This window comes from Hyalella azteca, unplaced genomic scaffold (genome assembly GCF_000764305.2).
Source record: "Hyalella azteca isolate HAZT.00-mixed unplaced genomic scaffold, Hazt_2.0.2 contig17082, whole genome shotgun sequence".
In the NCBI taxonomy this organism is placed as follows: domain Eukaryota; kingdom Metazoa; phylum Arthropoda; class Malacostraca; order Amphipoda; family Hyalellidae; genus Hyalella; species Hyalella azteca.
This window is the reverse complement of record NW_025946882.1, coordinates 378,105-404,197: the sequence shown is the minus strand read 5'-3', so window position 1 is coordinate 404,197 and position 26,093 is coordinate 378,105. Positions and strand designations below refer to the sequence as shown.

The following is a 26,093-nucleotide window of genomic DNA, read 5'->3' as shown; positions in this document are numbered from 1 at the left end:
TATAAGCACAAAAATTACTAGATTGCTTAAGTCGCAAGTTTACCAGGAATTTAAAAGCAAAGAAAACAGCCAGAATATTAACCATTTCTTAAGAATGAAAACGTTTCGGAGTCCAGCTCCATCGTCAGTTCAAAAGTTCAAAACCTATAAGAAAATAAGAATCAATTAGAAAACTAAATTCACATCGAAGATAAAAACATAAATTGACAAAATAAAAACAAATACACATAAGGAGACAGGCCTATCTATTTACAATTTCAAGGGGATAGGAGCTGAAGGCTGCATTTAAACCAGGTTTCTGTTTAAAAATGTACAGGGATTCTAAAATTCGTAGGTCAGTAACACCAGTCGTGTAAGCTAGAACTCTGAAATCACTATCAGACACCGGAACATTGCACTGCTTGGCATGGACGCGCACAGCTGAATGAGGAGGATGCGCAAGTAAAGTTCCTGTTCTAAAGCTTCTGCCCTTATGCTGCGCAAAAACTCAAATTCTGTGTGCATAGCATTGAAAGTTGTGCAAAGTTCAGAAAGCCATTGGCTTTCTGTTCAGAAAGCCAACGTTTACTGGTTTAAATACCAGCTTTTTTAGTTTTTGCTCATTTTGTTTTAAATTAAATGGGATTAAAACATTATTAAATCGTGGCTTCCGTACTTGTTCAACTTTCTATGCTATGCACACAGAATTTGAGTTTTTGCGCAGCATTTTTTCTTTAAATGGGTTTCCATCGCAACTGATTTATAGTCAAAATTAAGAAATTCATGTCAAGGCAATATAATGAAGTTGTGACAGTAGGAACCTGATTTATTGTTCTTTTCCTACTTTGGTAAAGCCTCTGAGACTATGGCTAGGGAATTGAAAGATTTGATCAATAAATATTTTTGAACTGACAATGGAGCTGGACTCTGAAACGTTTTCATTCTTAAGAAATGGTTAATATTCTGGCTGTTTTCTTTGCTTTTAAATTCCTGGTAAGCTGGGGTAACGAAGACTATCACTTTTTTTAAAATTACATCAAAACTATGAGAGGCAGGAGCCAGCAATTTATGGTGAGTGAAGCTAGTGTATAGACCTGTATTTTGCATGTTTCAATTTAAGTTTAACTTATCTAGCAAAAAAATGGCACCATTTTGAAAAAAAGTGGTCAAGGTTACCCCATTTTACGGTATGTAATGTAAGTACTGTTTTATTACATTTTGGTTAAGGTAGTATATATGGACTATGGTACTAACCATAAGGGTACGGCCAGACTAAAAGCGTTGGCACGTACGCGGGCTCACGCTGTGATATTATATGTATGTATTTCTACCAGAGTGGCCACACTAACGCTGTTGCGGTCCGGTCAACAGGGGTTCACAAAAGCTATGTGAAGATTAGCTCAATCACCCTAAGCTACAATACCTAGCTAAGCCTACCTCCAACCCTCTTGTAATACCTATCCTTGAATACTGCTGCCAGCTCTGGACTCCATTCACACAAGGCGCAATACGGCAACTGGAAGGAGTCCAACGAACCTTTACTTCCAGGATCAGAGGGATGGAAAATTTTAACTACTGGGCGAGGTTACAGCGACTGAGTCTGTACTCACTGCAGAGGAGACGGGAGAGGTATGTCATTCTGTACACATGAAAAATGATAACCGGAATGGTGCCAAACTTCGAGAGCGAGACCTTCAGGATTCAGACATCACAACGAGAGAAGGGGAGACTGTGCAAGATCCCTCCCCTGCGTAACAGATCCGCAGTCAGATTTCAATCCCTGCGGGTAGGATCGCTTTCCGTGGCAGGGCCAAGGCTGTTCAATGCCCTACCAAGGGATCTAAGATAGGGGGAGTTCACCCTGGAGACCTTCAAGAGACAACTAGACGATTTCCTGAGCACAATCCCAGATCGACCTCCCCTGCAACACTACCAGCAGTCGAGAAGCAAGCAACAGCATTGTGCATCAGGTGGCCCAAATGAGGGCGGATGAACGATAATCAGAGGCGGTGATCCATCGTGGCCTGGGACTGCTATGTCCCAAACAAATACTAAAGATACTAAGCATATGTAACCTATCAAATGTATATCTAATCTCATCTGAATGAATTCCTAAAAAGACTAAACAAAGTATATATGGGATTTTCAAATTTATCTTTTATTTCCCTGAAAAACTTTCATCAAGGAAAACAGCTGTTAGTCTCTTGCAGACACTCATTTCTACACACAGACTCGCAGTAAGCCAGCGTCTAGTTTGGACACCATACACGCAGCGCGGTGCTGCTTGGCTTTAAGCGTCAGCCAGCGTACGCGTGAATGCTTTTAGTCTGGCCGTACCCTAAGTACCTATTACTTTAGTTTTCACAAGTGCATTCAAAAACAAATTCTGAAATAGAAGCAACATTTCCATTCTTATATATAAATGGGATTAATAAAATACATTCATTGACCATTGTCATTCATTTTGGTATGTATAGATGACTATTTTACCTCTGTCCATACGATGCTCATTTTTACCGGCTGCAGCTGTAGAATTGAATTAAATTGAAAAAATTAATTGAAAATTTTAATTTCAATTTTTATGTGTTTGAATTTTGAAATAACTTTCCATCATTTAAATCTCAGTATGGAATGTGGATCAAATCTATTTGTGAAATCAAACTTAACACTACCAAAACAAGATGTGGACTGTGGGACACAGTCTTGGCAATGGCATCTTGTCATATGTTAACATGACAGCATAACGTGCCATACGCCAAGAAAGATTTGCATTTTATCCCATCATTTTATGTGGTTTAAAAAACTTTGTTGGTATTGGTGAAACTTTGAAAATTTTCTGCAAAAGTTGATGTACTTTTTTTTTTATTTTTGAACATATTCATTGCAAAATTTTGTCAGATATGGATAAAGGACTTGTGAATGTAATAGAGTAAGTCGTCGCCAACCCAGTATTGAATTTCAAACATGCAATATGAGAAGCATCGCAGTTTCTGACTAGCTCAGTGGATCAATTGTCACCGCAGTGGAAAGTGTAATGTGGTAGTCTTTTTGATCAATTTTCTTATATAAATATGAGAATATATTACCCATCCAGAATTCATTCACACATAATGCCAACAGTACCCAAGATCATTGCCAGCACCCGGCAGTCTTCAAGATGCTTAGCAAACACAATTTTCATCAAAATTAACTTTGAAGAGTGTACATTCAACACCCCAGGTATTGCAGTACTTAGACAATTGCGTTGCAACCAAAGTTATCAAATTGTGTATCCTGCTTTGCAGCCTCGTCTCACCAACCAGAAATAAGAAATTTTAAGCCACATGCCACAAAAGAATCAGAGCTTATTGCATCATTTCATGTGGTACCAAAAACTTTGTTGGTATTATTGAAGTTTTTTTTTTAATATTTTCTATTATCAAAGTTTTTAAACTTTTCTGCAATAGTTGATGTAATTTTTTTATTTCAGAACATATTCATTGCAAAAATTATTTGGTTATGGATAAATGACTAGTGACAATTATTGAGAATGGCATCATGGAGATCCACATGCAGTTGGTAAATCACATGACATCAGAATAGCAGCTGCCTCTCATTAGCTCAGTATACACCTTGGCATAGTGGTGGGAGGTGAACTGTGTTAGGCCTTCTGATCCATTTTGTTATACAAGCATAAGAATACATTACCTATCCAAAAGTGCACACTGGAGCAAGTTTCTAGAAATTTTTGGCACTGTATCAATAGCAAAATTTAGATTTTCAGAATATCTTTCTAACCAGAGTGCAGACATTGGAAGCTGCATTGCCAAGATTTGGTTTTAAGCCCAAAACATTGCCAGCAGTATTTAAGATTTGGTGCTGCTTTGCAGCAGTATTTGGTATGCATTGCTAAGTAACTTTTAATAAAGAAGCTAGTAAAAGTTCAAAGAGTATAACTCCCTCTCCATTAGGAACCACAGCAACAATTCAGGCATTATATCAAAATTCCAAATTTAGAAACTTTGAATTTTCATTTTCAAGATCAAAATATTTTAGATAGAGCAGAGTTTCAGTAGATAATTTGATGATTCTCAATTTTTATCAGATGCATCCCTGCTGTATTGGGTACCATAGTTGTCAGTTCTCTTTTGCTGATCATTTTCAGTTTGTCTTGGCAAAATAAATTTTCTTGTACTGGTGTCTCCTTAATAATCAGAGTTATCATTGATATAAATAACTTGAGCCTGCTTCTATATGATGGATGTCAAGTGAATGTTACAAATTACTATAAATTTCTACTTTTATGTGTCTGGATGTTGCCCTGCCATGGTGTCTCTCTCCCTAATGATCAAAATTATCATATCAATAAACAATTTTAGTCTGCATCTATAGGATGGATGTCAAGTGAATGTTACAAATTACTATAAATTTCTACTTATATGTGTCTGGTTGTTGCCCTGCCATGGTGTCTCTCTCCCTAATGATCAAAGTTATCATATCAATAAACAATTTTAGTCTGCATCTATAGGATGGATGTGAAGTGAATGTTACAAATCACTGTAAATTTTTGCTTTCAGGTGATGGGACGGTGTTGGGAGCAGATGAAGTCCCACCTCCATATGACCACAGCACCACAGGCAGACCCATGGTCACCTGCAGGGTGTGCCAGACCATGATAGACATCAGTGGCAAGATGGAACAGCATGTAGTCAAGTGTGCAAAATGCTCTGAAGCAACTGTGAGTTACATTTAAGTCTGGAGAAACTAATTATCCATATTGTTTGAAAAATAGTATTTTTTCATTTTGCACTATTTTCACAGAATATTTCTGTTCCTTTTTAATAATTTTCTGTCATACTTCTCAGCATTTTTTTCAATTTTTTTTTTTTTTTTGTTATTGAAGAGATGAGGTCATCAGGATACTAATTTTCTTTCTTTTGTTTGGTTGATACTTTTATTCAGGTCACTTTTTTTTGCTGACACTCTCCTCCAGGACACTTTTCATTCAGTTAGTCTCATCCATGACACACTTTTGTTTAGTTGATAGTCTCATCCATGACACACTTTTGTTCAGTTGATAGTCTCATCCATGACACACTTTTGTTCAGTTGATACGCTTTCATTATCATGAGCCTTTGCATTTGTCATGTGCAGCCCATCAAGAATGCACCCGCAGGCAAGAAATACGTGCGATGTCCGTGCAATTGTCTACTTATATGCAAGAGTCGGTCCCAGCGTGTTGCGTGCCCCAGGTCTTCATGCAAACGTTTTGGTTGATACTTTTATTCAGGTCACTTTTTTTTGGCTGACACTCTCATCCAGGACACTTTTCATTCAGTCGATAGTCTCATCCACTACACACTTTTGTTCAGTTAAATAATAATAATAATAGTGGTTTCAGCATTTAGTAGGCCGTAGGCCTGTCACCGATTCTTAACATCGCAGAACATTCACAGCATTTTGCGGTCTCGAACTCGCAACTCACTGCTACAATTCTGCTGTGCTTAACCGCCCGGCCTCCTTGCCGATTCTGACCAGAAACTGGCGCACAGAGCTAGGATCGAACCCGCGCCTCTCTGCGCCAATCTTGGTACTCTGAAGTTCTGAACTTTAACCACCACTCATTCATTAACATGAACCTCTGCATTTGTCATGTGCAGCCCATCAAGAATGCACCTGCAGGCAAGAAATACGTGCGATGTCCGTGCAATTGTCTACTTATATGCAAGAGTCGGTCCCAGCGTGTTGCGTGCCCCAGGTCTTCATGCAAACGCATCGTCAATTTGTCACCCCCGCCTGTGAACCCTAACACCCCCACAGCCCCGGGCATGTGCCGAGTCACCTGCGCTCACTGCAGTATGATCTTCTTGGTGCGTGTGTTTAGCTCACTACTTCAGTAAAAGCCTTCATTTTATACTCAAGTACTACGGTACTGCTGTTATTACAAAATACTTGAAACTCTAATTGAATGACGGTGTAATATCATCTGTGCTAAAAAATTTTCCAATTTGTTAGTGTAACGCATCAATTCACAGAAAAAGTCTGTGGAGTCTTTGAAATTATAATATGGTCCTTATTAGCTTTTGATCAAACGCATTTTCACATTTTCTTTATGTACGTGCTTTTAATAACCTTTATTAATGATGGCTGATACTTGGCATTCTGATGAAGTAACCTACAATAGCTAAGTTACTGACTTACAGCCTGCCTTCCCTAATGCAAGCCAAGAAAGCTTCAGAAGGACGATCAACATTGCCTGATATTTTGTTGAATTGAAATTCATTTTTGGAAGATTTTAATGAGCCTTTCCTCTATTTTTCAGTTCAACACTCTGACAAATGCTTTGGCAAGATGTCCAAACTGCAGGAAAGTGTAAGTACCCACGCAGCCTTCTTCCATCGCTCCAGTCTTATAAACTTTACCCAACTTTCTGTGTATGATAAACAGGGCCTTGTTATGTTACTTCATTAATTAAAAGCTCATTACCACAATCCCACACTCATTGTCAGCTTTTTAAAATTAATTTCCATTTTTATTTTAGAATCAGAATATGTGCCTCAGTTTAGAATGAAACCTTACATTTTTTGTGAAAGTTTTTTTATGCTCTTTTTAACGCAACTTGATTGAAAACTCACAAGTCATTGACTGTAGTTTGATGTGGAAATCATTGTTCTGTTCAGGTCAAGCGTTGGCAGGGAATATGCCCGCTGCAAGACCCTGATATTTTTGACGTTGTCGGTCCTCATGCTCATCATTTGTGCCGTGGTCGTCTTCACCACCATGTCCTACACCAACGCCGGTCATCCTGCTGTATATCTCATATACATAGGTCAGTTGCATTGATGCTAAGAAAAATTATCTGCATCTCAAATATGTACATACTTTTTACTAACCCGAAATGTGCTTTATATTTTTTGGTACTTTTTTCTCAGGGAAGTATTCTTATCCAGGTGTGAATCGCAGATACTTTCCGAGATGATTTTCTCAAAAAATATCAACAATTTGTGCCACTTCATTGGAGAATAATGTGAGCTTTGAGCCTGACTGCTCATAGATCGTCGCGTGAAGACTTTGATCTAACTACATTAGGAAGATTCCTAATGATATGCTATTTTCAGTTCTGTTCCTGGTGCTGGCATTTCTGCTGTACCGGACCATCTATTACTGCTCCATGAAAGTCAGCCTCATAGACGGGCCCTTATAATATTGCAAGCTCTGCACCACCGGGGCCCATTGCTGCTGTACCATCGATAGTGTGTCACCATCTCGCCAGTCACCACCACCGCCAGTCACCACCACCGCCAGTCACTACCACATGTCACCATCACCACCACCAGTTACCACTACCATGGCCTCCACAACCGAATGATTTATTGTTACAATTTTCCTTCGCTTAAATTCATTCTCATCTTGTTTACTGTAAACTTAACTTTGACGGGCTCTTATAGTCTATTTCGAAAGTCTGATTGCAGTTGAAACTTGGGTGTGGCGATGCCTGCTGCTGTTTCGTGCAAACTTGTCAATCTGTTAATTATTAAATAGGGAACTTGCTGCGAATTAGTTTACATTCAAAAATTTTCCCATGCATACAGCTCACATTTTTCTTTGCATGCAAACTTGTTAGTATTCAAAGCTGTGACAAACTTTTTTGCATGAAAAATCGTTATTTTCTATTGATATTTGCGCATTGCTCCGACGAGTGAAGCGGTACGGGCTTAGCAGGACAGGACCAAGTCTTGCAGAGATGCAGGCAGCGGCAAGGTACCTTCATTACTTGCAATTGATGGCTTAATATTATATCACCTTCATATATCTATGCTCATCTCTGTGCGTATTGCCTAGTAGTAGTTGGCGTATTATTCAAGTTTTCAGCGCATGCTGCAAATTGAACCACAAAATATTGTGTATCTGAAATGTTTTTCAGTAGTCCTAGAGTTTATTTTCTTTTGTTTGTAATAGATGCTAAGTTATTTTTTTAAATGTCAACTTCATTGCTTTGTATACTTGATCCTTTCTTATGATCATTTTAATGTAAACCAGTCGCCTTCTTTACCTCTAATTTAGCAAAAAAATTGGACTTGTAAAATTGAATTAGATGCCGAATTTCCCAGTCATTGTTTTTACTTCATATACTAATGAAATAAACGTGACGAGAGCTGGACTGCTCGCTCAATTATTGGACCGAATTAAGCATTCAAGCTATTGACTCTGAGGACATCGCTTGGCAGGAACGCTAGTGTCTTGCATCAAGGTGTGCCAGTGAAAAGTTTAATAGGGATACATCATTCCTGTTTTAAGTAATAAGGAACAAAATAGTTGCATATTGGGAGCTTTGACTATTCGGTATAATAATGCTTTCATTGAAAAATTTCAAATCAAGGGGTGCAGTGATCTTGGAACTCATCACCTTCTGCCCGAGCACTTTGGTGGTGCCTGCTCTCTGCTGCGCAGCTCCTGGGGCCATACTTTCAAAACTCGCTAAGTGAACGTAAGTTCATCAGCAAATCATTGACGGCCTTTCGAGTAAAATCCACCCATCATAGACGAAAAAATAGAGCGTAAATACTTTCGTTCACTTAGCGAGTTTTGAAAGTAAGGCTCCTGGTCTCTTGCCTCCTATAGTAGAGGATGCATCGCTTGTATGAGCTTCTCCTCATCTCCACTGCACTTGTTACATCTGCTTACTGATCTTACTTGTTGTTGAGTGCCAGTGAGGATTCCCTCATAGGTGTACGTGTTGTATACAGAGCAAGTTCTGACAACTCATATTGTGTTCACAGTCTGTTGTCGACTCACTAGTCCTTAGTTTACGCATCATTCGCTAGATTTACTTGTCTAATGTGTTCATGTAGATGTCTACTCATGAGAAAATCTCGAGTGGTAGAAATTGAACTTTGTTAAGTCTTTGTGTATCCGTTTACTTTTTACACTCGTTATAATGAGGCAAAATGTTCGAATGTTTTTGAGATTGTTTGACCACGTGTAAAATTTCATGTTAACAGAACTACTATAATTGGTGGGCAACCCTTGCTCGTGTATTTTATTTAATATCTGCTGATCCGTTTGATGCCCACAGTTGCATCCTATACCGCAAATAATAAAATTATATGCATTCCTCTGTAAATAAACTGAGTCATGTCACCGGCCAAGCTGGCAAACAGCTTACTAGAAGCTGTGGCAGGATAACGCTGCATAACTAGTTTCATCTATTAAGAACTGCATGGAAGAATGATATTTCGATTCCTTCTCATCTTATTGCATTACATTAGCAGAGGTTCTATTATTCTCCGATGTATTGTTTTGTGTGGCTTGGCTCTTTTTGCCCGTATCACAGCTTCTTGCTTTGTCTTTGGATGTATCGATTTGGTCAACTTTCCCTTTATTCCATCAGGTCGAGTTCAGGAGTGAGCATTATTTCAATTAATCGCCATTAAGTTCTATATGTGATGCAAGGCGATTTTGTGCAGTCGAATATGTGCGTGTAAATCGGCATTTTCGCGTAGTTATTCCTAGAATTGTAATTTATGTCAACATATTACCTGTATTTAGTGTAACTTGTTTTTACTCTAGAATTTTAACATTTACAATGTTTGATGAAGGTACAATGCTGGCAGGTAGGTGTTGCGCGTAGTTGCGGCTAAGTTTTGTTGCTGTAGATTGGGCTTATTGAAGAAAACTTCTTGCAGAGTGTTACTTTGGATACTTTCTACTGAATAAAAACACCTTTTTACTACTGTCAGAACCTAATTTTCTCCAGTAATTTGGAAGGCTCCTTTCAAGGTACTTGTGCCCCGTTTTGTATTTCAAATTACTTTTCTTACTCCGTAAGTCATGAGGAACTTTGCTCTTGTTCTAAAAAATACACAAGTTTTGTGTTCTCTCGAAGGTTACGCAATGACAGCTCGCTCACTCTATACACAGTCCGCATTTATTGGTCGTCGACAACCTGAAGCAAACTGGCCTTAATTCGACAATATTTTGTGATATTTACATTAGCATGCAAGTAAAAATTTGTGTAAGCTAACCCTAACGGTACGACATACGAGAGGGGCTGTGTTTTATGCTGAGGAATGAATTTTACCTCAACCGAGTGAGGGATTGTCCGTGCGATACGGAGCGCGAGCGGCTACCTCTCTACATTCCTATGCTATCGTCCGAACAGGAAATCTCCCCAGAATCTATTAGGCCACCAAATATATAGAACAACTATAACATGGTAATAATTTATTATCCTCGTGTTCTGTATCCCTAATGTTCATGAATCCCACTTGTTGACTTCGAGCTTCAAAGTGCTGCTCCTGTGATGACATTAATATGGATTAATTCGCCGTTTCTGTTACACAAGCGGACGAAGCTCGTATTCTTGGATGAGTAGCGAAATAAGATTTGGAATCTCATTTATTTATTAGACTGCTTAGTTATTATCAAGGAGTTTACCACGTCAGGAATAACTCCGAGTCCATTGACCTTAATATATGAGCTATTTTCAAATGTAATGAATCATATAAATGATCATACTGCACAAATGATACTACTTTTTAACATGAACAAACGACCTCATTTGTCAGGCTGTCCCAATCGGTACATACTACCAATTAGTAACCTTCTAACCTAAAGCGCCCTAATTACTATTTGTAAGCGTGCCACAGCCTATTAACCTAAAGTCTAAACTCTAAACAATCTCAAGAGGCGCAAATTCCCCACAAACGCGTGCAATATTCATGTAGTATTAGTACTGCGTCGCTACTATAATCGCGTCATGTAATATCTAATCTCGAATATTGACCAGTAAGCCTGTATTTTGAGGCATCAAGTGAAGAGAAAAACTATCGCGCAATAACAACGGTATTTCAATAGCACTAACAACTGAGTCGTCATAACACAAGCTAAAAAATAAAGCCGTCACAATACGAACTAATAATGACGGCATTACAACGCGTGGTAATAAATTAAGCCGTCATAATAAGAAATAATTAATGACGGCGTCACAACGCGAAATAATTAATGACGGCGTCACAACACAAGCTAATTGATGCCGGCGTCACAAGACGAAATAATTAATGACGGCGTCACAAGACGAAATAATTAATGACGGCGTCACAAGACGAAATAATTAATGACGGCGTCACAACGCGAAATAATTAATGACGGCGTCACAACACAAGCTAATTGATGCCGGCGTCACAAGACGAAATAATTAATGACGGCGTCACAAGACGAAATAATTAATGACGGCGTCACAAGACGAAATAATTAATGACGGCGTCACAACGCGAAATAATTAATGACGGCGTCACAACACGAAATAATTAATGACGGCGTCACAACACAGGCTAATTGATGAGGCCATCACATGCTAATTCATGCGGCCGTGTTAAGCTAATCAATAACGCCGAGCTGTCGGCCGACGGCCGTGAAGGCAGCCACGGTCCTGTCGATGTCGTCGGTGGTGTGCGCTGCTGAGATCTGCACGCGGATGCGCGCCTTGCCTACGGGCACCACCGGGTAGCTGAAGCCCACCACGTAGATGCCCCGCTCTGTGGTGGATGACGAGAGGGCATGGATGTAACACCAGGGTTATATAGATCACCTCACACTTAGGAGCATATGTTCAGTCTTGAAATGCCTGGCACCTAACGGACCAGGCAATAAGTCCAGCAGCTATCTCAATCAATCGTCAGTTACGGAAAGATCGGGTTCCAAACGCCGGATCCCTTGTGAATCAAGTCACGAAAAGTACAAGAATCGGCAACAGGCCATGGGCCTATTTCTTCAGTACCGACACTTCTATTCTATGNCTAAGCATTAAGCACGTCACGCTAAGCATTAAGCACGTCACGCTAAGCATTAAGCACGTCACGCTAAGCATTAAGCACGTCACGCTAAGCATTAAGCACGTCACGCTAAGCATTAAGCACGTCACGCTAAGCATTAAGCACGTCACGCTAAGCATTAAGCACGTCACGCTAAGCATTAAGCACGTCACGCTAAGCATTAAGCACGTCACGCTAAGCATTAAGCACGTCACGCTAAGCATTAAGCACGTCACGCTAAGCATTAAGCACGTCACGCTAAGCATTAAGCACGTCACGCTAAGCATTAAGCACGTCACGCTAAGCATTAAGCACGTCACGCTAAGCATTAAGCACGTCACGCTAAGCATTAAGCACGTCACGCTAAGCATTAAGCACGTCACGCTAAGCATTAAGCACGTCACGCTAAGCATTAAGCACGTCACGCTAAGCATTAAGCACGTCACGCTAAGCATTAAGCACGTCACGCTAAGCATTAAGCACGTCACGCTAAGCATTAAGCACGTCACGCTAAGCATTAAGCACGTCACGCTAAGCATTAAGCACGTCACGCTAAGCATTCAGCACGTCACGCTAAGCATTCAGCACGTCACGCTAAGCATTCAGAACGTCACGCTTAGCATTAAGCACGTCATGCTAAGCAATAAGCGTTACGCTAAGCATTAAGCACGTCACGCTAAGCATTCAGCACGTCACGCTAAGCATTCAGCACGTCACGCTAAGCACTCAGCACGTCACGCTAAGCATCACGTCACGCTAAGCACTCAGCACGTCACGCTAACCCAGCATGAGGTCGGCAAACTGTGCAGCCAGCCTGGCGTCGCCGAGCATGACGGGGCAGATGGGATGGTCGTCACCGGCGATGATGAAGCCTGCGTCAGTCATGCTCGTCCTGAAGCGCGACGTGTTCGCCTGCACGTCACGCACCAGTGACGAGTCCTTCAGCAGCAGCTCCATCACCTGAAGGGAACGCGAAAATGACAAAGAGGTAACGAGGGACTAGGGCTTAAAAATATTAATAATTAAGTGACGACGAACGAGTTATAACAAGTGCGTTATATTAAACGTCCCAAACTACAAATGTAGCCAAACAAGAGTTCAGTAACATGTGCTTATCCTGAACAAGTGCAGAATAAAAATAGTTTAGTAGCATGTGCATGTGTATCCTGAAAAAGTGTAAGGTAACCCGTTTTCCATAACATGTGTTGCGGAACAAGTGTGGAGGACAAGTGCTCCTGTTTGAACAAGTGTCAAGCAGGGGAATTTCTTCCCCAAGAGAAGAAAATGTACCCCGAGAGAAGAAAATGTACCCCAAGAGATGAAAATGTACCCCAAGAGAATAAAATGTACCTTAAGAGAAGAAAATGTACCCCAAGAGAAGAAAATGTACCCCAAGCGAAAAAAATGTTCCCCAAGAGGTGAACATGTACGCCAAGAGAAGAAAATGTGCCCCCAATAGAAGAAAATGTACCCCCAAGAGAAGAAAATGTACCCCAAGCGAAAAAAATGTTCCCCAAGAGGTGAACATGTACGCCAAGAGAATAAAATGTGCCCCCAATAGAAGAATATGTACCTCCAAGAGAAGAAAATGTACCCTAAGAGAAGAAAATGTTCCCCAAGAGAAGAAAATGTACCTCAAGAGAAGAAAATGTTCCCAAGAGAAGAAAATGTCCATAAAGAGGTGAACATTTCCCCCAAGCAATGCATGTTCCCAAGAAAATGTACCCCCAAGAGAAGAAAATGTACCATAAAAGGTGAACAGTTCCCCCAAGCAAGGCATATTCCCCAAGAGCAGCTCTTCACCTTGTTCGCACAAGCCACCACTGGGGGCGGGAGGGAGTTGGAAAAAAGGTAGGGTCGCGCCCTTTGCCTGAGGAGCGCCACGAGCTCCTTGGACCCTGTGGTGTAGCCTCCTGCAGCGCCTCCGAGAGCCTTGCCCAGGGTGCTGTTGATGATGTCGACGCGGGTGTTGGGAAAGCCGAAGAATTCCTCTGTTCCTCTGTAAACAAACTCCTTTTATAGCAACAGCCATGAAGTAAAATATGCGTTTAAAAGTAATTTTTAAAGACCACACTTCTAAAGAGGCCGGCGTCTCCGATGTTACACATGTACAATGACTTTCTTATTTTATTTGTAATATTAAAAAAATTGCTATTTTAAAATTTTTTTATTTGTTAATTTTTTTAAATTTTCTATTTTTTAATTCTGTCAATTGAGTCATGCATTGTCTCCGACTTGAAGCAAGTGTGCAAAATTTCAGATCGATTGGACAGGTAGAAATGTGTTTAATATCGATTCTAAGATTAGTACCAGTGACAAACAAACAAACAAGAAATGAAGTTAAAGAGAAGTGTAGTAATATGGTTCAAAAAATCATCTTAGTATTTTCAATCGTTTTCATTCCTGATTGTGATTATATGGCATGTAGTGAGAACGATAGTGACTAGATAATTGGATGAATTTTGTTACAATAGAAGCCTACAGTTGTAGTACTACACAGCTCGTAACATGTCACCTACGACCTACCTGCCGAAGAAACCCCCGTTATATCACTCGCCTCATGAAAAAAACGTGGCATGTCATCCACCTGCCCATTTTGCCGAATAAACACGTGAAGTGACACTCGCCTCCCGAAAAAACCGTGTCACCCACCTGCCCATTTTGCCGAATAAACACGTTAACAAACTCCTTTTATAGCAACAGCCATGAAGTAAAATATGCGTTTAAAAGTACTTATGAAAGACCACACTTCTGAAGAGGCCGGCGTCTCCGATGTTACACATGTACAATGAATTTCTTATTTTATTTGTAATATTACAACAATTGCTATTTTTAAATTTTTTTATTTGTTAAATTTTTTTTTCAATTTTCTATTTTTTTATTCTGTCAATTGATTCATGCATTGTCTCCGACTTGAAGTAAGTGTGCAAAATTTCAGATCGATTGGACAGGTAGAAATGTGTTAAATATCGATACTAAGATTAGTACCAATGATATACAAAAAAGAAATGAAGTTAAAGAGAAGTGTAGTAATATGGCTCCAAAAATCATATTAGTATTTTTAATCGTTTTCATTCCTGATTGTGATTATATGGCATGTAGTGAGAACGAAAATGACTAAATAATTGGATGATTTTTTTACAATAGAATTCTACAGTGGGACTACACAGCTCATAAAATGTCACCTACCTGTAGAAGAAACCTGTGCCATATCACTCGCCTCTCGATAAAAAAACCTTTATCATGATACCCACCTGCCTGTCAAGCCTCAGAAACCCGTGGCATGTCAACCACCAGCCGTAGAAACCTGTAACGTGACACTCGCCTGTCGAAAAAATCGTGGCATGCTACCCACCTGCCGAATAATCCTCGCCTGTCGAAAAAAAAGTCATGTCACCCACCTTCCCGTCTTGCCGAAGAAGCCCGTGGCATGACACTCGTCCACGAAGACGAGGGCGTTATGTTTGTCCGCCAGTTCGCAGATTTGCGGAAGCGGCGCCACGTTTCCGTCCATACTGAACACTCCGTCCGTCACGATCAGGCGCGTACGGCAGCTCTGCGCCTCCGTCAGTTTCTGGTCCAGGTCTGTTGAAGTAATCGTGATAGTATTGTGAATGGCCTGGGGCAAATTTCTTTCGTGCATAAAACTTTTTTTTTAGGCACCACGAAATTTGACATTTTTAGGCTTTTTATTTATATTTTTAGGCAGTGTTTTCAACGCTGAGTTTGCTTTGACAAGTGTACCTGCGACATTCAACAAAAGGAACTATTTCGTTGAAAAACCATTATATAAATATTAAAATAAATCAGATTATTTCGAATATTTCAATCCGCCATATGTTTAAAAAATGTGACTAAAGAATGGCATGCAAGTCCAAAAAAGCTTCTACAAGAATTTGATTTTTGCTCGTGTATCGAATCAGTAGACAACGTAGAGGTTTCCGTAGACAAAAGTTTCAGACCAAGTATAAAAGGTTCTGATAGTCAACTGTCTCTATAGTGAGGTTTTCGGACTCGTGCCTTCGAGTGTAAGTTTTTGAAATATTTGTTTTGGTATATAGCATCAGCTGCGTGATACCGTTTGTTCATAGGAGTTTCCATGAGTATATATGACAAGCCAGGACGTGCTGTTAAAACAAATTTAAAATAAGTTAGTGACTGGAGATGTTTTTCTGAAGTGTTTCTATCAACAACATGGTGATATATTGATTAAAGCAATTCTATGTTATCAAACGCATTGTGATTACGTCATAATGACGTAATTCTTATGGGTAGTCGCGTCATAATGACGTCAGAAGTCCTTCACTCAGGAAGAAATCTGACGTGCGTCTATGCTCGTCAGAAGTCCTAAGGGATTTCGCGATCCTAGGGGGATTGTTCCTGAGCGCCCTATCGCTAAGCTCGCGGTATCTGCATGACAGCAGATCTCAGTTGTGGGGTTAAGTTATTATGTGGGCAGGATTCCTTACATGAAGTTATTATGTAGGTAGGATTATTTACATTTCTCTTCTCTGTCTCTCTCGTGCGGGAGGCCGACGTCCCGTCTATAAGCGACCTCTTGTTCGAGTGTCATAGTTTCTGTTGCTTTTCACCTGTCCCTCCTTATCACCTGTCCCTCCTTGTCACCTGTCCCTCCTTGTCACTTATCCCTCCTAGTCTCTTGTCCCTCCTTGTCACATCGTCTATTTGAGATGCTAACGCTGCTCTCTCGTGCCAGTTTCAGCGGGCTAAACACCTGATATCTTCCGCTCCTTGTGGGTGATGAAACAATTGAGAAATTTTCAATAATGGAGAACTTCCACCTTACTGACGATGTTAATCTTTGACCTCCGGCGCAAAATGGCTTGGTAGCTGAAGCGCTAGCAAACCATCCTACTCCTCCGTAATTATTAAGCGAAGTTACGCCATAATGACGTAATTATAAGGCGTAGTTACGTCAGGATGAAGTAGAACCTTTGCCACTTAGCGAATGAGAACAACACCATGTGACTCTCGCTTCTTTTATTGCATTTATACTCAACTGTTCTCATTTGAGTAAATTTCGGGAAAATTCAATGATGAAAACACTGAAGCAAGCCACAGCTGCCTTGCATTTAACTGGTCTTTCTTCCATGACGGATAGTTTAGGTGCGTTTAAAATCCAAGATATTTTGTGAGAAGTTTCACCCAGCCGATAATTCCTTATGACACAAGGGTGGCATTTTTAATGCAAGAATTGTTATACCGACGCCAGCTAAAACATTTTCTGACGATGAACGATGTCTGCAATGGTTGCGTACTGTGTATATTCTTGTCAAAAATTTGTTCCGTGAGTTTTTTTATTTATTATTACTTCTTTTGCAGGGCATTTTTATCTTCACTTCTGATCTGCTGACAAACAGGAATTATGGCCGAACAAGGGTACAAAGACAAAGTAATGGGAAAAAGTAAAGTAAATTTTGATAGCGCCATCGATAATAATGTAAGTGGGGCTAATAATATTGGCAGCAACGACGAAGCTCTTGCTATTGAAAACGTACAGGAAATTCAATCAAGTGAAAATATTTCAGCGGAAGAATGGGAACAAATTGAGAAGAAACTAGAATTTTTGGATTCTTTTCAAAGTGAAAAATCTACAGAAAGACACATTGAATCTTGCCATCAGAATCCTGTGTTTCTAGCCCCCCAACCTCGGCAGCACACCTCGCAGTTCGATCAAACAAGTATTCAATTTCTACTTGACAACGAACAACCAAATCCACACTTGTTTCCTGGCAATCAACTGAATCTACAAAACCCTGAAAATTCAGGTATGTTTTCCTTTCAATCTTGCGATGGAATCAACCAAGACTTCCTGTTCGTCTCTCCGTTGAGGTCGGACGAGAGTTCACCCAACTTAACTAATCCGATGACTCCGTATTACTCTGACATTTCCAGTGCAAGCGCCCCGACTCCCGGTGTGACTGAATCCACCATGTCCACCTCAGGCGATGTAGGGACAGCCTCATTCAACAATGAATTATCCTCGAGTTTGCCACACGCAAGTGTTGGCGAATTCCCGGATAGCTTAGATTTGTTTTCTCTCGCTGAATCCGAAATACAAAACTTTTCTCTACTTTTGAACACGGAGAATGCAAACGCCCAGTTGTCCATTGAAACGGCAAATAGGGCACATCAGCAACAGCCAATCCATCCGCATGAAAGAAATCTGATTGATACAAAAAGTACCGATACCTGGCAGATGACAATACCACAGATGAATGCAAATGAACTGAACATATCTAATAACCCAGAAAACGTCTCCCAACATCTGAACTTGGACAATGGAGAGCAGATTGAAACAGCTGCCTCTGCAACTGCAGCATCCTCGGACATACCGAATAATCAGGACTGGGGTCCTGCCTATTCAGATTTTACATTAGACGTGATTGATATCAGTCCACCAATATTAGAAGACTTAGATTCCAATCCGGAACTTGTCGATGAAGACAAAGAAACCGCGATGGAAGAGTCTACTGCAGCAACGGCAAGCATGTTACCGCGAACTCCGTTGCATGACGTCTCCAGTAACTCTCATTCTACAACGAGTAGCCATAGCAAAGAGGAAACTTCAGTTTCAAAAGAAAATATAAATCCTGATGCTTCCGCTGTAAAACCGTCCAGTTCAAAAATAAAAGTCAATTCAAGAAAACCGAGTTCACGTCCGAGTACCACCACACCAAGTCCTAATTCGATCTCAATTAATTCAAGTGTTTGTTACAGTAATCAAAGCTCGTCGTCGAAACGTACGCAAGAACCTCATATCAGTCAGGTAAACGAGAGCCTAAACAATCCTGGCTCGAATTCTCAACCTTCTACGAGCCATCACTCACGTGCAACAGAATTGAGCAGCGGGCCGATCTCCAATCTTAGGCATCCAGATGCCAGCGATGCGATACCTCAAATATCTCGACCAAAAGTGCCTTCAATTGGCAAGCCAGTTTTCTTCACTTGGAAGAATGAAGAACAGTTCTACACCAAATCCGATCAAAGTTCAGACTCGAGTGATGACTCCTCGTCAGATACCAGCAACAGCACAAACAGAGGGGCGAGTAATGACAAGAAGAACGTCGTTCCCACACGCGGAAAAAGTACAATCCGATCAAGAGAGACGGCAAATGTCGCACAAACCTCGTCTGCTGCAGCGGTGCTTGAAACAAGCAGTCATTCCACTGTCGAAGCTCAGCGAACTTCATCCAACGAACGCCCAAATCGCGAGTCCGAAAATCAAGGCGAAAGTTCAACATCACAGCCGCCAGCTCGGAGGAAACGCGGACGTCCAAGAGCGCTGACAAATAGCGCTGACAAGGATTTGCCAACAACGGACACTGCTTCCAAGATCCAAATTTTGGACAATAAAAAGTATTTGAAACAGGTGGGTAATATATTCCAGTGACCACAACTAGAATTTACTGATTCTATTGATACTGATAATATTGAAAAATTTAGCGTTTATTAGTATTTATACCAAAACTTTAATATAACAAACGATTCAGGAGATAACTCAACACTAAATGTGAGTAGTAACGTTACTGAACACTTGCGGTCCTAGATGTTCCAGCGGCTGCTTATAATCATGCTCCTGAACGCTGGTGGCAAGCATGCCAGTCCAGCTCATTATAATAACTTTACACAGCGCCACAGTTCCGACCAGGTCCAGAAGAGGGCGCGACGCACCTAACGATCTTGGAGAGCTCGCTTCCTCCTCATCTTGTGTGGCGCATCAAAGGCAGGGGCGCTATCACCGGCGACCGCAAACACTACGTCTTTTATAAGTGCTTCAGGACAAACGATGACGACCATCTCATGGTAAGCACTATTTAGGCATTCATCTTCTATAAGAGCAATTAATGCGAGTCCAAATCAGAGTAAATAGACTGTGAAGATTTTTTCGGTCCATTTCTGAGCGTTTATTCAGTCCTGTCGTATCATCATTACCGAGGAAATATAAGTGCTCGGTTACAAAAGAACTAGAGATTTGATGGGTGTTACGTAGTCAATAAGTTTAGTGTTCAGTGTTCACAAAGTGTCCCAGAAATAAAACATTTCGATCTCGTTATTAGGATAATAGGACAACTGGAACAAACTTTCGTCAACATTGCCCCATTTATACATTTCCCATACGCCAGTAGGTCTTATTAAATAGCAAAAAATCACCTTAATAGGGGGCAAGAATAATGTTGAGTATTTTTCACGCAGGTGGGATCAGTTTTCACGACGCGTTATTGCGATGGCGAAGAAGGCATGGGCATCGTACGCGACATGTATCAGGAGAGAAACTGGGCGGGCGCCATCTGCATGAACAAGGTCACGATACAGTTCTTCTGCTTCATGTATAAACTCCCCGAAGTTGGCAATAACTTTAGTCTTGAAAACTTGAAGGCCACGCTAGCGAACATCCATCTGCCGCCGGTAAGAGTCCAGCCGGCCCGGCCCTGAGGGCATCCTCCTAACCTAACCATATATATAATTTAAACCTATTATTTTTTATTTTGTTGTAGTCGTGCTTTACTCCAGAAATGCCTACTCTTTGTTAGGTTAATATCCGTGATAAACTTGCGTTGTGATTTGTCGAAAAATAAACTTCCAACTTGTCCCAAATCGATGAAATTCGAGGAATTTTATGCAGTTTAAAATCCGACTTCTCAAATTTAGCTTGTATTTCTGTACATCGCCGGCGGTATTCCTAATATAGCTTATATTTCTGTGCAGCACCAGGCGGTGTTTTTAACAGAATCTCGTTTTCATTTCAACCTTCAGTTCGTGTCCGCCCCCAAGCGCGTGCTCTGCATCAACGACTTCAGAGAGTGGCTGAAGCATCGACCTCCTCCTGAACCCACAGACTCTTACGTGGACCACTACTATCTAGCGGGCACCTACTACAAAAATACCGAAACTATTGATCTCAACTTGTCGGGGGGTTTTACTTACCCCAAATGAAAAATGTTCCTTATTCATAGAGTTTTCACTAAACACGAAGTTCCAGAGAGACTCAAGCACTGAAAGAAAGAAGAATTCTTCCGGGAGCGTCCAGAAAAAAATCAAAGCTCGAGAGAGATACTCCTTCGAGATACGTTCATCGAGGGTGGAAAAATTAAGCTTTTTTATGGAAAAATTATTGTATGAATCGAAATTGCCGCATCAACATTTCATAAATTAGCTTTCCCGAATTTTTAGTGAGTTTGCCGCGGTTTATATTCGCGGATTGTTTTTAAATAACAAGTTGTTGCGATGTTTTTGTAAAGAAACGGTTTTAGTGTCTTGCCAAGAAACAGTTTTAATGACGACACACGAGATTGGACGCTCTTTTGCCTGTCCCATTTTACTTTACTTGTCCCATTTACATTTTACTTGCCTGTCCATTTTATTGAGTCACAAATGCACGCAATTCTAACATTTAATTAGTATCCCCAATTTTAGTAAAGATTTGAAGTTCGCTATAAATTGTGTTCCATTTATTAAACTCATTATGAACTCGTTTATTCAAGTTGTTTTAAGCTTAAATATCATCCTGACTATCGCTTGTCTTTGCAACCACAGCACGACAGTGTGTTTCACGTGGCATTCGTAACACAGAAAAATGAGTGAAACTTTGTCCGAAAAGTGATAAACTTTTGCCTTTTTCATCGTCTGACCAAGTTTGGGTCAGGCAAAGGGTTGTATCAGTGATACGTCCGCTCTCTGCTCGTGCTGTGGCTAACTAAATGTGTCACTATTTAGGCAAATGACCCATTCATTATTAAGTGTGACCAATTATGTATTTTACTCAGAATTAAGTGATATAAGCGAGTATTTTGACCGTGTTGTTTACGTTATTGTAATAAAAGATTTACAGAAAAATGGACATCGGAAATATCAATTCATCTTACGACACCAGACAACTGTTATGGCTTCTGCTATTTATATTGCAGCTGTTGCTGTGCACTGGCAGCTGTTGCTGTGCACTTGCAGCTGTTGCTGTGCACATGCAGCTGTTGCTGTGCACNAGCCTGTCTCTTATACACATCTAGATGTGTATAAGAGACAGTCTCTGTGCTTGTATCGAAATTTCTTACCAGCAGCGTCAGCTTGCGTCTAAAAAGGAAAATTCCAAAATATATTCACCTTGCATGTCTCTGTGCTTGTATCGAAATTTCTTACCAGCAGCGTCAACTTGCGTCTAAAAAGGAAAATTCCAAAATATATTCACCTTGCATGTCTCTGTGCTTGTATCGAAATTTCTTACCAGCAGCGTCAGCTTGCGTCTAAAAAGGAAAATTCAAAATATTCGCCTGACCTTGCATGTCTCTGTGCTTGTATCGGAATTTCTTGGCCTTGCACAGCCTGATGCCATCGATGATAGAAGCGTGATTAAGTTCATCAGAGAAGACGGCGTCGTCAGGGCTGAGCAGCACCTCGAACAGACCGGCGTTCGCGTCGAAACAAGAGGCGTAAAGAATTGTGTCCTCCCGACCGTGGAACTCGGATATCCTGGCCTCCAGCTCCTGCAACGAGCATGCATGGTCACCACCGATAATATTCAGCTAGGAAATAAGCACTATCCTCTAGTTTCGCGCTAGGCACTATCCGTTAATACCAAGACTTGTAATCAGTAAAAACCTACTAAAGCGGTATAGGCACTATCAGATAATATTGAGATGAGTAATCAATAAAAATCTATTCTCTTCTTAAACGGTAATAACAAGCCGATAATATGTAAAGATGTAATCAATAGTACAAATCAATTTCTCTATTTAAAAAGGTCAGCACACGGATAACGTACCTATGTTTTCTTAGCTAGCAGTAGACAGGGTAACTCCTCCACTCATCAAAAAAATATATATATTTTAATAAGCAGACCTTCCTCATTTGATGATAATATATCAACGAACGAAATTTTAAAAATCTATGCGAAGTTTAATTTTGTGTCTTGGTATTCACGCAAAGCCGGCTACTTGTTCGTCTAAAAGAGAGGCAATTGATTGTCTTTTATACTGTTGACTAATTTACACACAATAAGTTTTGCATGAAAGGGCAATTCAAAAGAAAAGGGCAATTCAAAATATTGATATTATTTTACCAGCATTGTTAATTGGACGCATTTAAGTAGCGGAATCGGTTAGGTATCTATATATTTGAATTTAACTGAACATTGGCGGCAGACCAGAATTTTTGCAAGTTGCGGGTCTCGAACCCACATGACGCAACTCTAATATAAGTAATCTTAACTACTAGGCAACCCCAAGCCTGATGCAAAACAACATCAGTTATCTATTGGCTGATGATGTCAACACCAGTTAGTTACCTTGCGGATGATAACGCTAACAACATCACTTATCTTGTGAATGATGATGAAAAATTAATTACGTAGTAGATGATTATATTAACAACATCATTTACCTTGTGGATGACCTGCGTGCCGCAGATGAAGCGTACGGATGACAGACCAGCTCCATACTCATCCAGTGCAGCCTTGCCGGCGGCTATCACTTCTGGATGACTCTAGTGAATGGGGAAGCTTTAAAAGAAAATGTCTACCACTTACTTGGCTTTAAACCACGACGTAAACTAAGAAACTAAAAGAATAAAATCATAATTATTACAATTACAACAATGCTTTAATGTTTGTAAATAAAGAATTGAAAAACAGCGACGATGTCAGCTTCATTCAGTTAACTCAGCGTCTCATTCCTGTTGAAATTCTTTTGGTGCGTCGAATTTTATTCCGCCCGTCTTAGATTATTGTGTAATATAATTATTATTATCATAATATTAACTATTGTTATAGAGCTATCGTTATGAACAAGCATATGTTACAGATTAATTAGTCATTGTTAAACTTGTTCTTACATGGAGCGACAATAATTTTAGTTAGGACAAATTAGCCAAAATTTAGTATTTGCAAAAAAAAAATTTTGATTAAACCCTAAAAATAAGGAAAAATAACAACGACATAGTGTCTAATAGCTTCTACGTTTCGCAAATTTTTATTGCAACAGAAAATTAATAGGTGCTTTATTCTTCAGACAATAATTTCAAATAAATTCTAAATTTGCAAATGACCGCGATGCCACTTACTGACAATCCAAGATAATTATTTGCACAGAAATTAAGAATTTTCCCCTTCGATCCTTGCACGTCGATGCCGACTGCCTGCTTGGACGTGATAATGCGCTCAGACTTCCAGGTTCCGGCAGCGCGGATGGCATCGAGCTGCTCCGCCAACAGCGTCCGGCACTCCGCCTGGGCGTGGCGTTGGCGGGAAAGCGCACCGCCGAGGTTGCCACATGCCACTGTCGTAAAGACTTCGGAATTCAATTCATGTACCAAAGGCAATATTTTGAACCTATGTCTAGTGATCTATGGACCGTCGCCAATTTTATTCGTAACAAATAATCATATTGGCAACTAGAGTTACCGATTAAACGTTACAGGTATAAAAAACATGTACTTGACTTGAGTCGTACTAATCTTCAGCTTGTACATACCTAGTCGGGCCAAAAATCAGTCACAGCCATGCAGATACTTGAAGTTGAAGAAACTAGTCATACTTGATCTTCCTTATGGCTACTGTAGCTTTAAACTAAATCAACCGTATAAAAAACATTCGTTGTCGATCATGGACAATTTTTTTGTAAAACCGACTCTCGATACATGTTTGTTCAACTTCTCCAGCAGACAGTCTTCAAGTTCATAAACATAACATTGCGATTGGGTTCAATAACATCATTCATAAGCGGCAGTCATTCAATTAAACAACGCCCACGTTCAGTTCCTCACTCTCCAGACTTGAATTTTCATCCTACCTATGTCCTCTGATTCGTACAACAAACTCACTAGTATTCGCGTATCTTAAAATAATGAAGTAATTTGATTAATTATTAACTCAATGCGCTATTATTAGTCTCTTAATCACACAACGTGCAAAAATATTAGGCCTTGGCAATAGCCTGTAGTTAATCACGAGTCACGACAGATTCAAGCGGTGATGTAGAAGTAATTAGTATTACACAATCAAATAATAATATCGTAACACCCACACTTGACACCTGCAAACAATTGTTGAATCATTGTAAAAAAAATATAACTCAGTACTCACTGCAGTGAGTGACAGAGAGCGCATTTTCTCGTCTACGAAAACTTGAGGTCACGGACGGACGGACAGACAGACGGACATGGCGAGCACAATAGTGCATTTTTTCCATAAATGAGAAAATGCGCTAAAAAGAGTGCGATTCGCAGCAATCTGAAGACCGCTACCGGCTACGCGCACGGCATGGTGACCCACGTGCTGAGAAACAAGCTTGCAGCCTCACAGCTGCGAGCATCTCAGGGTTTGCGGTCACAATAATGGAATAATTATAACGTCTATATTAAATAATAAGTCTTAACATCCGTAAGTAAACATTAGGAAAACTTAGAAAGTTTGCTTAACACTTTTGAGCAATTTTTTGTTATTGTGCTTTTCAGGAACTAATCTTAATGTATTAGATCACTCACGAGTCACGACTCACCCGGTTTTAACTTTGTGCATGTAAACGCAGTGTGTACTCAACGTAGTTCACTTGACGGAAGTGAAAATTAAGCGAACATTCGTTAAAGGATTAGAAACGAAAAAACAAAAATCAGAACTAATTATAAAACGATTGATACGATTTGAAAATATTCACCAGAGACAGATGAGCATTGAGCAGCACGAGGTAATTATTTCTAGGTACGTTAATTTTAAAACATTTTGAAATCATTGAACCCTACGTTCCAAAAGTTATATAGCCTATAAGCCATAAGGCAGGCTAAGCTTCTATACGTAAACAAAACAGCACTGAGTAGGCTGAGCCTGAATCGTTCCCGATCGGACGAATACTCACATCTACTAAATTTTGTCGCCATTTCTTCTTTTTCTCGTGTCTCTAGCACAGTAAAAATCAATTAAAACTTCTAAATTACTGTGCTACGTTATTCGATGACAGAAAATTGTTGTTGAGTTATTAGGTATATCAATCCATTGAGAATATGACTTGAGGAACTCAGAGACCACTCTCTTACACCAACCGCACCTCTTCAATGACTTTGTTCGACTAACTTAGCACCACTGCATCTCGACGTAAAGCCTAAACTAAAGACGGTCAAGTCCCCTCCGGCAACCTGCCAGCCTAATCGCCACCTGAAGCTTGTAATTTTTTTGCTATTTTTTTACGGAGAAAACGGCGAGTGCAGTGGGGAAACTTTAGAAAATAAATTATGCCTACAGAATTGCATAACAAAACTTCTTAAACGAAAAAGAATTCAAAGTTGCGTACAGCATGATGAATAAATAGGCTTTTT

General features: G+C 40.2%; 3 protein-coding genes across 5 annotated transcripts in view; 2 read left to right on the top strand and 1 right to left on the bottom strand.

Annotated features, from left to right (window-relative positions):
• Window positions 1-7,226, top strand: part of LOC108665058 (type 1 phosphatidylinositol 4,5-bisphosphate 4-phosphatase) — an 8,492-nt gene extending 1,266 nt beyond the window's left edge. The window contains exons 2-7 of one of the 2 annotated variants that reach the window (XM_047885148.1): window positions 4,536-4,696; window positions 5,113-5,210; window positions 5,717-5,828; window positions 6,281-6,330; window positions 6,639-6,787; window positions 7,077-7,226. In XM_047885148.1, coding sequence (XP_047741104.1) covers window positions 4,536-4,696; window positions 5,113-5,210; window positions 5,717-5,828; window positions 6,281-6,330; window positions 6,639-6,787; window positions 7,077-7,162 — 656 coding nt within the window. In that variant the 3' untranslated portion in view covers window positions 7,163-7,226. Of the gene's footprint in view, window positions 1-4,535; window positions 4,697-5,112; window positions 5,211-5,618; window positions 5,829-6,280; window positions 6,331-6,638; window positions 6,788-7,076 lie in introns of both variants that reach the window. The other variant, XM_018151776.2, reaches the window with a different exon arrangement.
• Window positions 7,227-9,792: 2,566 nt separating this feature from the next.
• On the bottom strand, window positions 9,793-25,891 carry LOC108665065 (2-amino-3-ketobutyrate coenzyme A ligase, mitochondrial). The gene is made up of 8 exons (XM_018151781.2): window positions 25,637-25,891; window positions 23,847-24,061; window positions 23,169-23,270; window positions 22,066-22,273; window positions 15,173-15,356; window positions 13,575-13,770; window positions 12,554-12,731; window positions 9,793-11,495 (listed from the first exon to the last, which is right to left on the bottom strand). The coding sequence occupies exons 1-8, from the start codon at window positions 25,656-25,658 to the stop codon at window positions 11,338-11,340; spliced, it is 1,263 nt and encodes a 420-aa protein (XP_018007270.1). The 5' UTR covers window positions 25,659-25,891; the 3' UTR covers window positions 9,793-11,337.
• On the top strand, window positions 15,262-21,633 carry LOC108665063 (dentin sialophosphoprotein). Of its 2 annotated transcripts, none has more exons than XM_047885147.1 (5): window positions 15,262-15,354; window positions 17,115-19,164; window positions 19,434-19,598; window positions 19,989-20,201; window positions 20,502-21,633. In XM_047885147.1, exons 2-5 carry the CDS (start codon window positions 17,158-17,160, stop codon window positions 20,727-20,729), a joined length of 2,613 nt encoding a protein of 870 aa, XP_047741103.1. In that variant the 5' UTR covers window positions 15,262-15,354; window positions 17,115-17,157; the 3' UTR covers window positions 20,730-21,633. The 2 variants fall into 2 exon arrangements, with proteins under 2 accessions (XP_047741103.1, XP_018007269.1); XM_018151780.2 differs by having other exon boundaries at window positions 15,263-15,354; window positions 20,550-21,633.
• Window positions 25,892-26,093: the final 202 nt, after the last annotated feature.